At 39.8% G+C, this 14,100-nt stretch overlaps 1 protein-coding gene across 1 annotated transcript in view; it reads left to right on the plus strand.

Annotated features, from left to right (window-relative positions):
- LAMA4 (laminin subunit alpha 4) overlaps positions 1-14,100 on the plus strand; it is a 79,352-nt gene that overhangs the window by 59,067 nt on the left and 6,185 nt on the right. Inside the window, exons 21-34 of the mRNA XM_028723210.2 lie at positions 1,018-1,180; positions 1,395-1,522; positions 2,281-2,452; positions 3,334-3,465; positions 4,084-4,226; positions 4,805-4,943; positions 6,435-6,572; positions 7,861-7,994; positions 8,971-9,132; positions 10,827-10,980; positions 12,290-12,480; positions 12,691-12,880; positions 13,128-13,283; positions 13,739-13,898. Of these exons, the coding sequence (XP_028579043.2) occupies positions 1,018-1,180; positions 1,395-1,522; positions 2,281-2,452; positions 3,334-3,465; positions 4,084-4,226; positions 4,805-4,943; positions 6,435-6,572; positions 7,861-7,994; positions 8,971-9,132; positions 10,827-10,980; positions 12,290-12,480; positions 12,691-12,880; positions 13,128-13,283; positions 13,739-13,898 (2,162 nt within the window). The remainder of the gene's footprint in view (positions 1-1,017; positions 1,181-1,394; positions 1,523-2,280; positions 2,453-3,333; positions 3,466-4,083; positions 4,227-4,804; positions 4,944-6,434; positions 6,573-7,860; positions 7,995-8,970; positions 9,133-10,826; positions 10,981-12,289; positions 12,481-12,690; positions 12,881-13,127; positions 13,284-13,738; positions 13,899-14,100) is intronic.

Below are 14,100 nucleotides of genomic sequence, written 5' to 3' on the forward strand. Positions count from 1 at the left end.
TAAAGGTGTTAATTGTACCTTTTGAACAAACTGATAAGATGGCAATCACCCCTTAATTATCATCAGCACTTACTGCTTCAGTACAACAGTCCCCAGGGGAGGAGAAAGAATGTAAGCTTGGAAATGTTTCCATTCCTTTTTCTGATCACCACATATGCTAAAAAGTGGGGGGGGGGGCGTTCATCCTGATTTGCTTGTGGCTTGTATAAGCACCTTCCCTTTCTTTCTTTCTTTCATTCATTCATCCAATACTTTTCAATGCATCACCATTACCAGTCCTAGCCTGGCCTGATCTTAATATCTGTTCCAACGAGATTTGCATAAACCAGATTCAGACTTTAACTCATGTTTGTTAACATAGTTTGCTACATCCACAACCCACTATCCCAAGATTACACCCCTTGTCTATATGTACATCAAAGGTGAGGGTGCTAAACACCTTGCGTCATTGAGAGATTACTTATGTTCCTTTGTGTCCCGCTGCAACCCAGAAGTACCAGAATGGGTTACTTCCGGGTTTTGCCGCATGCACAGAAGCGCCAAATCACACCACACAGCTGCAATGCTTCAAGTTGCAGGCTTTTCACTTCACGGACGGGCCTCTGGAACGAATCCTCTCCACTGTAGTTAAAACCACTAATCTCGCTGCAGATTGCTTCTTTCTTTTTTTGTCTCATAAGCAGCTTGGAGGTTGAATTGGGTTTTCAAGTGTTAGGCTTACTCATAATATCTGAGAGGAAGACCACTTCTGAATATTCTTAAATGATTTTTCTACCTATAGAACTACAGTTCTTCATTTCCAAAGAAACAAAATTGAACAAGAACATGATCTAGAATCTGTAGTTTAGCTCTTCCTTTCGAAATCTAGAATTTCAGACAACTGTTGCTTTTGTAGCTGACTTCAAAAATATTAACTTAAACTTTACTTTTTGTTTTTGATTGTTTAACAAGTCTTTTGTAATTCAGCTAGCGAATATGACCTTGGGTCCAATTTCTCACCCTACTCTTCTTCAATAGGATTGGGAAACATGGCAAAGTGTTTCTAACTGTACCAAGTCTTAGCAGCACAGCTGAGGAAAAGTTTATCAAAAAAGGAGAAGTCCCTGGTGATGATGCGCTGCTGAATCTGGAACCTAAAAATACAGTTTTCTATGTTGGTGGAGTGCCTCCAGATTTTAAGGTAAGCAAAACAGGATGGAATAATTATTAAGTTGGCACCTTTATCTTGGAAATACCTTTGTAGACAGCTGGTTTGTAATGTATTAAACAAATAAGATTTTTATGTTGTCACCTAAGTCTACCCTACAAAAAGCCTTTTTACAGATGCAGATTGGCTCGCTATCTCATTTGGCATTGACTTGAACATAATCTATTTTGCTTCCTTCTCTCTACAGCTCCCTGCAACCTTGGCTCTGCCTGGATTCACGGGCTGTTTGGAGCTTGCAACTCTGAATGATGATGTCATCAGTTTGTACAATTTCAAAAATATCTATAACGTCACTAAATCAGTACCCTGTGCCAGGTAGGGTGAACTGTATTCACTGTACTTCTCATGATGGAATGGATTTAGCTATATTGCATTTAGCCTAGTGGCCTGGTCACACGTGTATCTACTTGGCTTGATTACACATTGCAAGTTAGCAGGCATTAATGTATCATCAGCCATTAGTTCAGTCGACATCACTTCCTTTCCAGCATTTCTGAGACCCCTGTCTATATAAATAGGAACATGGGCACCCACCTTATACAGAGTCAAACCATTGGTCCATCTTGCTCAGTAGCAGACTAGCAGAGGATCTCCAGGGTTTCAGGCAGGGAACATTCCCACCCCTACCTGGAGGTGCTAGGATAGAACTTGGGACCTTCTGCATGCAAACCGGATGCTCTACCACTGAGCTACAGCCTTTCCTTAGATGATACCTGTACTACATTAGCCTTAGTTTACAAAAATAAAAAATAAAAATCATATACAGCCCCCTCAGTTGATCATACTGATTTATTAACTCCCTTGCCCACTTCACACATTTGCAGATTAGTACAACAAAATGTGCAAGCAAAAATAATGCAAACACTCCCAGTAAATTTTACATAAGGTAGCACTTTAAGTAAACAATTTTACTGAATAATAATGCCTTGGCATTGACTATATTTTGTTCAGGCCAACAACCTCATTTCCGGAGTTCCCCTTTCAGTATTGCTTCCATAATGATCTTTCTAGGTTGGAGAATGTAGGCCTTCAGGCTTCTGATTTTGCTTTGCCTCTTTTCCTGTCCACCCTAGGAATAAGCTGGCCTTTACACAGAGCCGGGCTGTAAACTATTTCTTTGATGGCTCTGGCTATGCTTTGGTGAGGAATATTGAGAGAAGAGGGAGGTTTGGCTTGGTGACGCGCTTTGATGTGGAAGTTCGGACACCAACAGATAATGGACTTCTCCTCCTGATGGTTAATGGAGTAAGTGAAATGAAAAGAAAAGAAAAATCCCTAAAAGTCTTATTTTGAATTTTACTGATGCCTAAGAATTCCTAGTTTCCAATAAAAATCATAGTAAGGTCATCCTGGGACGCGGGTGGCGCTGTGGGTTAAACCACAGAGCCTAGGACTTGCCGATCAGAAGCTTGGCAGTTCGAATCCCCATGATGGGGTGAGCTCCCGTTGCTCAGTCCCTGCTCCTGCCAACCTAGCAGTTCGAAAGCACGTCAAAGTGCAAGTAGATTAATAGGTACCACTCCAGCGGGAAGGTAAACGGCATTTCCGTGCGCTGCTCTGGTTCGCCAGAAGCCGCTTAGTTATGCTGGCCACATGACCCGGAAGCTGTACGCCGGCTCCCTCAGCCAATAAAGCGAGATGAGCGCCGCAACCCCAGAGTCGGTCATGACTGGACCTAATGGTCAGGGGTCCCTTTACCTTTACTAAAGTCATCCTTGGTCTTGGCATTTGTCTGGTAGACTCATAGAAAAACTAAAGGTTGAAGATATTAACATGCCTACAACCATTAGTTCCTCTGGCTGAGATGTCATCTAAGCAAAGAGAAACTTGTTTAAGAACATAAATAGATGGTTGTTGTGAGTAGAAAAGCACATCCACTTGTGCAAGATTGTCTCCTTCTATTGCAGTACCTACACCCAACATTATGCTGTTCCAAAAGGTGGGTGAAGTGGACAGGAGAGGGTATTGCATAAAGGGAACTACACTCGTGCCTCACTTACAGCTATAAATTTAAAGTAATAGGCAGTTGTGCCATATACTGACAAACAATTTGTGAAACCTTATAAATACCTGAAATACAAATCCTCTCAGATAAATCTTACTGGTTTTGTGTGTCTGTTGTGCAGAGTATGTTCTTCAGCCTAGAGATGCAGAATGGGTACCTGTATCTACAGTATGACTTTGGCTTCCCCGGTGGCCCTATGATTCTCGACGATCATTTGAAGAAAGCTCTGATTAATGATGCAAAATTCCACGAGGTATATTGTTGCTGACTTTCTGAAATTGATTTTTTTTATAGTTAATGTATCGTCTCGGTATTATTATCACTATAGTTATCTGCCTTAGGTGCTTTACACGGAAAGACAAGGTGTAATAATAAGAAATAAGTAAATAACTATAGATTATTGAGCAAAATAATGCAACATATTATATTAAGTACCAAAAACCTTTATTGAATGGGAAATAACACAGTTTCCAAGAACAGGTTGAGTGAAGTGGCAACAAACTCTCTGAAAGAGATAGTGACAATGAAACTGCAAACTGAGTATGTCTTCTTAACTACAGTTGCCAGGTAAGAACTGAGTAAGAACTCTGAGCCTTGTGTCTTTAGAAATAGGATCTTCTGAACACAAAACATATGCTTTAACCACTGCCCCAATGGGCCCTCTCCAGTCCACCAAAGTTACTAAGTATATTTGCAAAACAATTACAAATGAACAGTAAACAGACAATAAAGTGTCTTTCTCTCTTTTAAAAGCCCTCTTATTTTACAAACTTTAAATGAATCTTATTTTACAAACTTTTAATGAATCTTATTACATATAGTTATGTACTATATTTACTGTGGTTTTTAACACCCTTTTTTCGCATTTCAGATATCTGTTATATACCACAATTCCAAGAAAATGATCTTGTTGGTGGATAGGAGACATATCAGAAGTGTGGAAAACGAGAAGCAAAGCATGCCCTTTACTGATATCTATATAGGAGGGGCTCCTCCTGAGATTTTAAAATCTAGGTTGGTTTATAATCCACATTCAATCACCATTAATGTTTCAGTAATTTCTCATTTTATATGTTGCAATGAATTTACTGCACCCACATTGCTAAATTAAAACATGTAACCCTGTGGGGAAAAGTTTTTATCCAATAGGACAAATTATATATGTAAGCATATTGTTTTGCAAACATTGTATATTTCATTATTTATTTAAAATATTTATATCCTGCCTTTTGGAGCAAGCCCTCACAAAGTGGTTTACAATTTGGAGAAAAGCAAGAAAGAATAAACGTAAGATTAAAAGCAGTGCTATGCTATTTTTCTAGAAAAAGAGGTGCCAGAACTCACCTTATTCTCTTAGAAGGGCAATGGTACCCACCTGAAAGGTGCCAGAACCCACCTGAGAGATGTTGTAACTGAGTTCCAGTGAGTTCCAGCTGAAAAAGCCCTGATTAAAAGCCACTGCTTACATCTCAGACAGAACCTAGTAGAATGGACATTCATCACACAATATTTCTGTACCTATGACTGTGCATGCTGTGGCTCTGTGTAAGTGGTTAACTGGTTCCCTCTGAACAAACATTGTGTCTTCACAGTAGTATGAGATCACACCTAGCCACCACCACAGGCTTTAGAGGCTGCATGAAAGGCTTCCAGTTCCAAAAGAAGGACTTCAACTTGTTAGAGGAACCAGGAACTCTGGGAATTGGCTATGGATGCCCAGAAGAATCACTTGTAAGTATGGTACATAGATCTTCTGTTTGTGTTTTTCAACATTTATATATTCTGATATTTTCCCCTATCTCTACTGAGTTTTTCCTCAGTTTTTCAAGTGCAAAGCATTATTATTTTTCTCCCCATCTGCTTATGATACTTAGGGGGTAGGAACAGATGATGTTCTCAAAACAATACACACAATAAATTACATTCATTTAGAAATGTAGTGCTCCTTATGTTATGGATTGGGGAAAGTAAATTTGAATTTTAAAAAAACCCAGTGTGGTAGGCCTCCAACACTATGCACCCACTAAGAAATCTGAAAGCTTAATAAATCTTTCTAGGCTTACTTCAGAAGACATATTTTAAACTAACTTTTAATCTTCAGATTCACATACTTGGCATAAACAAGTAAAGTACAAAAATGTATGATGCCAAACAGCAGAATTTCAGCTGCAGAAACCATAAAGCAAAATACAAAACTGAACATAAATATGAGGGCAATTTCTCTCCATCAAGTAAAAGTTCAGTCCCAAACAACTGACTTGTAGAAATATGAGTTGTATCTAATATTAGTCCCACGCAGTGTAGACCCACTGAAATGAATGGACATGACTAACTAAGGTTCATTAATTTCAATAGGTCTAAGGCTAAGAAGTAAACCCTACACAAATCTAGAGTGGAGTCCCTAAGGTGATTGGATGGCGCCTTGTATGCCTCCTTCCAGCAACTCCTGCAGCCAAGCTGGTGCCAAATATATTCTGCTTTCATTTGGACCACAACAGCAAGGCTGAGGGGGGGGTCTTGTCGTGTGGGTGTCCGAGGACCTCCCTACTCACAGCTCAGGGAGGTCATTCTGGTGCTGCTAACACAGCAGTTTGACTTCATCCCCAGAGGCACGCTCCATTGTCTCTTGAGATGGGTGGATACCAGCAACAACCCTATGAGCAGGATTCAACTAATGACTCCCAACAGCAGGTGCCCTGTGCAAGAACTAACACAATAGCTCTTAAAGGTGCCAGCCTTCTCCAGTAGTCTCCTGGAGCCTTGGGCATTTTGCAATCAGAAAACAGCAGTGCCACATCCTGGGGGTGGGGGGGTCCTGCACTGGCAGGTTTATCTGAGAGTGCTTGTTGCGCTGGCACTGTGAGGCCTTCCAGTTCTGCTTCAGAGCCCTTGCTTTCATCCCTGACAATGGGGGATCTATTTCCAGGCCATAACACAGAGGTTCCAAGAGGGGGAACGTATCATCCAAATAGTCCCTTTATTCCACTTGAGACACAATTCATGAAGTACTGTTCAACAGCACTTAAAAGTGAGCTGTTCCCATGTAATAAGAGTTTGCAATATCCTGTAGCAATGACATGTAAAGCACAGGAGTTGCTGGACTTTTATGAACATGAAAACTTACCCACCTGTGGCCTGCATATTCTGTTTCTTCTATTGTTATTTTTTTTTTAAAAAAAAAAAGATCTACAACTACCTCTGTTCTGTTTGTTTGGTGAGCAGATGTCCCGCAAAGCATATTTCAATGGAGAAAGCTACATTGCATCCAGCCAGAAAATCTCCCCCTTTAATGGATTTGAAGGTGGCTTTAATTTCCGAACATTACAGCCTAATGGACTGCTCTTCTATTGTAGTGAAGGAGTAAGTAGAGTTTCCCTATTAAATATAATAAAAACCTGTGTTGTTTTTAAAGAAAATGTTATTTCTAAATAGCTTTGTCAGTAGATATATTTCAGGGCAGCCTATGGGCTGAATGGCAGTGGCAATGACCCAGAGAAACTTGGGCAAAATAAAGTCCCATTGAGATTAGTGGAGCATTATTCTTATTTCAGTGGACTTCAATTCAACCAGCTTTTGCTAAATTGGGGCCAAATTATTTACTTCTCCCTGAGACCTGACAGTGAGTGCAAATGTGAATGTCCTGTACATAAAATCTGAGATAGTACTTTTACAACTGTAGTTTAACTTTGGATGGAATTTATTTGTGGTCAGTAAATATCACCACTTTCAGACTTTTAAATGGTGGTGTTAAAAAATAAATAATCAAAGTGTGCATAGGTCTGGGCAACTGATGCTAAAAAAACAGCTGATCACCCAGAAGCCCAGTTCTCTCTGTGATTTTCTTTGAGTAACTTTTCACAACTTCCTGGAAACTACCTTGCACATTCAGATTCGGTTAGAAGATTTGGCATAATAGTTGTTCAAAAAGGAAATGGCACCAGTCCAGATGAATTTGTTTATTTTAAACATTTACATCCAGCTGCCTTTCCAAGGCAACTTACATAAAACACAATGAGCAGGTTAAACAAGACATATCAAGCCATAATAAAAAAATATGCATCAACGAATTTACAGCAGTGGGTGACAAATCAGCTGCAAAAGGCACTCTGGAATAAATAGGTATTGCATCATTTATGAAGAAGCAGAGTAGAAAGTGCAATTTCAAACCCCCTCTGAAATGTCAATCCAGAGCCCTGGGACAAATGCATTAAAGGAGCCACTCCTTGATGCAGAGGCGGCCCTTCTCCTACCAAAGGACCCTTTCTCTTCTGCCTAATTCTCAACATGGTACATCTGAGCAGCAGTTGTGAATCTCTGAAAGACTGTTAGGGTGGGGGGAGTGTGAGCACATATGCAGAACTTTTATGTCCTTTTGGATCCCAGCCAAGAAAATGACCTCATTTCTCTCTCCACCCCACCCTCACCATCTTTTTTTTAAATGCTGTGATAGGGGAAATGCTTAAGCACTTAGAGACAAAACAGGTGTGTTTACAACATGAGGTTTTTTAACCCCTCAATGCTTTCACACACATCACACCCCGTCCATTTTGGTTCTACCTCAGTACGCTTACTTTGCTCAACTACATTACAAGAATTATTACTAACCGTTCTTTGACTTGTGGGTCCAATGTTTTTCTCTGTGTTTCAGTCAGATGTATTCTCTATTTCCTTGGAGAAGGGAGCTGTTGTTTTAAATGCTAAAGGAGTCAAAGTTCAGGCAAAAGAAAGATCTTATAATGATGGCAAAGCCCATTTTGTCATTACATCCGCCTCACCAGAAAGGTAAAACTATTAAAAAAAAACTATTTTTGTTTCGATGCACATCTTATTACACTCACAGTTCATTACTCCACTTGGATATATTTATTAGAATACAAAATGCACACTAATACATTCCACACTATCTTCTTTAAGAAGGTCAGCATGGAATAGATGTATCCCAAAACTAGTAGGAACACCCTAGCTCAGCAGAAGAGTATTACAATATTTTTATTTAACACAATTAATAAAAAGCTCAGGTCCAGGGTACCGTTGGCCCTCCAGATGTTGCTGAACTATAACTCCCATGATCCCTGGACATATGCCCATGTTTGCCGAGGCTGATGGGACTTGTAGTTCAGCAATATGTGGAGGCCCAAAGGCACCTGAAATAGATCAATATTCTGAATATGCAGCATAGGTTTTAAATGCCTCGTATATCTTTGCGACATTGAAACTGGCTAGATGCTGTGTCGCAGTCCTGCCATGTTAGATCTGTCTCCCTCCCACAACAGCAGCCCAGTGGTCACACACAAAGATTGAAATATCAGTACGAAAGGAATGAGTGGCGGCATGGCATCTGCAAGCTTCTTATTCAGCCATATCAAAACAATGTCACTCACATAAAAACTCAATGGGTTTTCAGTTTCTGCATTTCCTTTGTCTGAGATGCTGCTGTAAGCATAGTGTTATAGTTAGGATTGCACTGTGACAATGATTGACAGTGCAATCCCACCTATCTCTACTCAGAAGTAAGTCCAATTAAATTCAGCGAGCCTTGCTCCCAGGTATTGCAGTTAAGATGTGTGTGGCTTCAGTATTTCCAGGGGTTTTACTGAGCTGCCTCTCATGTCTGAGCACACTCGTGGTTTGATGGTGCCACCTAGTGACTCGTTCATCAAGTTCAACATCACCGAAATGGCTACGTTGCTTGGGTAATATATATTATCGCATGCTGAATTTAAAAGACTCCATGTAAGATGCATTATTTGTTCTGCAGACTTGAGCTTTTGGTAGATGAAGAAAAGAAAAGTGTAGATAATTCAGCATATGAAAGTGAGGAAAAGCCAGTGAGCACCAAGAAATTCTACTTTGGTGGATCTCCCATCACTACTGAGTTTGCCAACTTCACTGGATGTATAAGCAATGCTTATTTCACAAGGTAAGTGCATTTCAACTTGTATATTTAGCTACTTGATACATTTCTATACCACTGTTAATCCATCCTAGGGCAGTTTAAAACAAAAATAAAAGCAATTATAGCACAATAATAACAACAAACTAAAACACCATACCATGAACCACCTGTATTTCTCCAGCATTTGAGTATGTCAATTACAGCTGGTCTCATCTCATAGCCTAGTATATCCTAATGGCCTGGATTATTCTATCAAGCCTATGATGACACTGAAACTCCATTAATTAATACTCTATGTATCTCCAAGGCTAGAGAGTTGCTTAAAAGAGAGTGCCACTACAACAGACCTCCCTGTCTTGCATCACAGTGAGTTAAGCTCATTGGTGGGATGATGAAAAGGGGCAGCCCTATAGATAGCAGCCCGAGCAAGCTGGTATAGAGATGTTCCTTCAAGTATCTGGGTCCCAAACTCCTCCTGATGGGTATATGGTTATTCTTAATGTTACCATTTTTTTGTGTCATGAAAAATATATTTTCTGCTTCAGGTCTTTGGGGCCTGCAGACCTAATGGGCTGTCTTTTCCCAGGACTGCATTGGTTTTGTTTGTTTGTTTTGTTTTGGTAGGCGTTGACTCCATGGTTGTGTGATATGTTGATATGTAGTATTTCCATGTAAGGGTGTGTACTGCTCTGAAAACTACTGAGTACAACTCTGGGGCATCTTAGCTACAGAGGTGCAAAGAGAAGTTTCTGCCACAGAAGCTAAAGTAATGTCATCTGCTAAGAAACAAGATAAGAGAACAACAGTTACCCACTTGTTGTCAAACCTGCTTCAGATTCAATTACTGCCTTAAGGCAAAGGCACAAGGATCTAGGACAGCCCTGTATACCCCATGCAAGGAGCCAGGAGCTGTGTTGCACAGAAGAGAGAAAAATCAGATTCACCTGTGTCAATGGCAGCTTCTGCTGCATAGGCTTTCTGAGGATGTGAGCATGTCTTTTGATAATAGAATTTGGATCTTGATACATCTTTTGAGTAATATGATAACTAAAAAGGAATAAATGAATCTGTTTTTCCTGGCAATGTTTTAAATGTTAATGTCAAAGGATGGCTCAAAGGATTGAGCAGTTATCCTCTTAATATTGGCCATTTTACCTAATGCTGTGTTTAAATTGTTTGGTACCCACCAAGAGCCCTCTAGGATGGGACAGGATTTTAAAATGTAATGAGTGCATTAAAAAATATGCTACTGAGATAAGCTGCTGGAATACTTCAATAAAGTCAACTGTCGATTGCCTGCGGTTTTAAAAGGTTAGCAAAGTCTCCGATCTACAACCATACACTCTTCTGTTTCTGCTTTTCCCTTGAGGATGAAAGGCGATCTAGATCATATATCCCATTTATATTTCCATTTGCAGTCATTTACACACTAACAAACAAACATACAGCCACTCAGTTTGAAATATAATACAAAAATTGCGTATATGAATGATGCAGCAAAGCTTGGCTGTAAGTGCAGCAAAAAAAGTTCTTTCTGCATGTGGCAAAGGGCTGAGTTTCCATGAATCTATTTCATGAGCATGTAGTTCTTACAGACATGGATTTTTTTTAAATTCCTAGCTGTTGTTTGTTTTTGAGGGAAGGAAGAAAATCCCTACATGCACAATCATAGTGGATTGTTAGGAATAACAACTTTATCTTTTTCAAAAACCACACAGATTGGATCAAGACGTTGAGGTGGAAGACTTCCAGCGGTATCCTGAGAAAATCCAAGCATCCTTATATGGATGTCCTGTTGAATCTCCTCCTGCTGCCCTTTTCCATAAGAAAAGAAAGAACTCCTCCAAACCCAAAGGAAGCCAAAAGAAAAGGGTGAGCTGCTCCAGACTTACTCATGGTACTTTCAGACCAGGGATGGAGTGGGCGGGACCCAAGTTCCCTTCAACACTGGCTCTCAATGATGTCTTGGAAGGAACAAAGACTTTGAACACCATTGAATGTTGGACTTGCAAAATACTAGTTCATTTAGGGGAAAGTATTGGTGTCCCCAAACTGTGGCCTGTGGACCACCAGAGGTCTGCATGCTTCATTCAGCTGGTCCACAGCATGTCTGTCAAGAAAGGCAAGCACAGCAGTTGTAGAACGTGGCAGTCCAATCTATCCTGAAGGTGACCAGGACAAAGCAGAAGTGAGAAGGGGGAGAGGCACTTGAAAGGGGTGGAGAGGATTAGCAGCACAAAAGACAGAGCAGCAAGAAGAAAAAGGCAGCAACTTGAAAGGAGTGGAAAGGGTTCTATGGAATTCAAATTATTATACAATTTGTAAGAAATAAAAGAAGCATTAAAATGCAATTAAAAATCATATAGCATCTAGCACAACACATTACAATTGCTACAACAGGCAGAAAAATCACCAGCAATTTTCCAATGGCCCAAAGAGAAAAAAGCTTGGGAACTACTGGTGTACAGTGGTACCTCGGGTTAAGTACTTAATTCGTTCCGGAGGTCCGTTCTTAACCTGAAAGTGTTCTTAACCTGAAGCACCACTTTAGCTAATGGGGCCTCCTGCTGCCGCCGCGCCACCGGAGCACAATTTCTGTTCTCATCCTGAGGCAAAGTTCTTAATCTGAAGCACTATTTCTGGGTTAGCAGAGTCTGTAACCTGAAGCGTATGTGACCTGAAGAGTATGTAACCCGAGGTACCTCTGTAGTTGATAAGTATAAAGTTTGCTTGGTTTTCTAGGGATGAGCCTGTGTATTCCTGTTCTCAGTGCCAAATCTGGAGTGGGGTATGTGACCTTGACTGTTTCCCTTTAAGGAAAAGAAATCGAGGAACCCATCAAATGTGATGGACTGCAGATCTGTTTTGTCTGGTGCAATCATATATAAAGAAGGGCTGGGATATAATTTTAATAGCAAAGGGGAAACATTGGTGAGGGCAGCTGGAGTCTTTCCACATCCTGTAGTGTCTCTCTCCAAGGGCTTTAAATAAATAGGTAGCTGTTTTTACCATGGGCCTGTGCAGTTTTGATTAGAGCTGATTTATATTAGCACTACAGTGAAGATTAGATCTGACCATCTGAAGTAACATCTAGAAGTAGACAGAAGATTGTGCCAACCCTGTAGCAATTATTATTATTATTATTATTATTATTATTATTATTATTATTATTTGTATGAAGGTTGGAAAAGACAACATAGCAGCCTCACACTTTTCAGCAAACATTAAAAGAAAAGGTCAAGAAGAGATCGCTCAAGGGGACCCACATTGTACCTTCCTCAGCAGCCCCAAAGCAACTGAGCATACATATCTGTTTGGAGGAACAGCAAATAGCCGGCAAGAATTTGACTTACCAAAGGATTTCAATGAAAGGTACAGTCAGCTAAGCATACACTTGTAATATTACAAATAAATGCTGATAAGCATTTTTACAAAACTGAAGGAATAAAAACTAAGCTAACTAAAGTAATTTTTGACATTTCACAACTATTTTTCCCTGTATGCATATTCCCATCAAGTTGTGGAAGGCAGGTTGTTCATCAATTTCCATTCACATATTAAAGTGCCATTTTTGTTTGACAGATCTCAGTTTTCCATTAGCCTGAAGACTCACTCATCCCATGGAATGATCTTCTATGTTTCTGATCAAGAGGAGGAAAATTTCATGGCCCTTTTTATTGCCCACGGCCGTCTGGTTTTTATGTTCAACAGTGGCTACCGGAAATTAAGAATTAGAAGCCAGGAGAAGTACAATGATGACCAATGGCACAATGTAAGCAGGAAGAGAAAATATCATGATGTACTTTAGAAAAGTGCTATTCCAAAAAAGCATTGGGGGTTCATTTGGGATTTATTGCAATAAAATACTAGGCTTCCATTTGTGAAGTGGATGAAGAGTTTCTAGAGTAGTGGAATAAATCAAACAGTCTCCTCTAAAATACATATGATGCTATACAATTCTATATTATATACTAGTCTCTGTATGCTAATGTTGACTTCATCTCTGCCTTTTTTTTTAGGTAATGTTTGTCCGGGAGAAAAATATTGGCCGCTTGACAATTGATGGTCTCCGGGTGCTTGAAGACAGTCTTCCTTCTTTTGATAAAGCATGGCAAGTTGCTAGACCCTTTTATGTAGGGGGTGTGGCACCAGGAAAAGCTGCCAAAAATATCCAGGTAAATGTATTTTTCTACAACAAAGCCTGCATATATTAAGATCCAAACCAACATGGGAACTAACTGGACAGGAATGCTTTAAAGCTCTGCATCTATTGGAGATGATTTGCAATGAATCAGAATATATCCTGCATTTGAATCTGTTAACACTAATATATTCTGGATCCATTGGCAATGATCTCATTCCAAATTTCCTACATCAAATGAGATTAGACTAGAACCTCCAGTTATATGATTAGAAAATAACTTATGCTGCTTTGACACTAACAAAAAGAACCAAGCAGACTGTGAGAATCATAGGCCATTTCATTATTACTCCCACTATTCTTTTTGGCCTTAAATTGCTTTTTTGAAAAAGTATCCATAAACAATTGTACACCTAAGCAAATGGAAAAGCCAAAGGCTTTCTCTTTTACTTATTTTACTATTTTGCTTAATCTGTTTTGTTTTATCAGATCAACTCCGTCTACAGTTTTAGTGGTTGTCTCGGCAGTTTACAGCTCAATGGAAGACCAGTCACTTCTCCTTCACAAACTTTTAGCGTAACTCCTTGTTTTGAAGGCCTATCAGAAGAAGGAACATATTTTTCATCAGAAGGAGGATACATTATACTTGGTAATGTATCACTAACCATTGACTCTTCCATCAGACTGATGCCTGAATTGATACCTAGTTGCCTAGTCTAGTGAAGGGGCGGGAGGGGGAGACATAATTAAATTGAAACGAAACCGTTATTTGAAAATTATACTGGGCGCCATGTAGTCTTATTAGCATACAGTAGAATCATTTGCTCCACACACTCCCCGCCTTGCTCCAG

The sequence above is a fragment of the Podarcis muralis genome, chromosome 3 (assembly GCF_964188315.1).
Source record: "Podarcis muralis chromosome 3, rPodMur119.hap1.1, whole genome shotgun sequence".
Classification (NCBI taxonomy): domain Eukaryota; kingdom Metazoa; phylum Chordata; class Lepidosauria; order Squamata; family Lacertidae; genus Podarcis; species Podarcis muralis.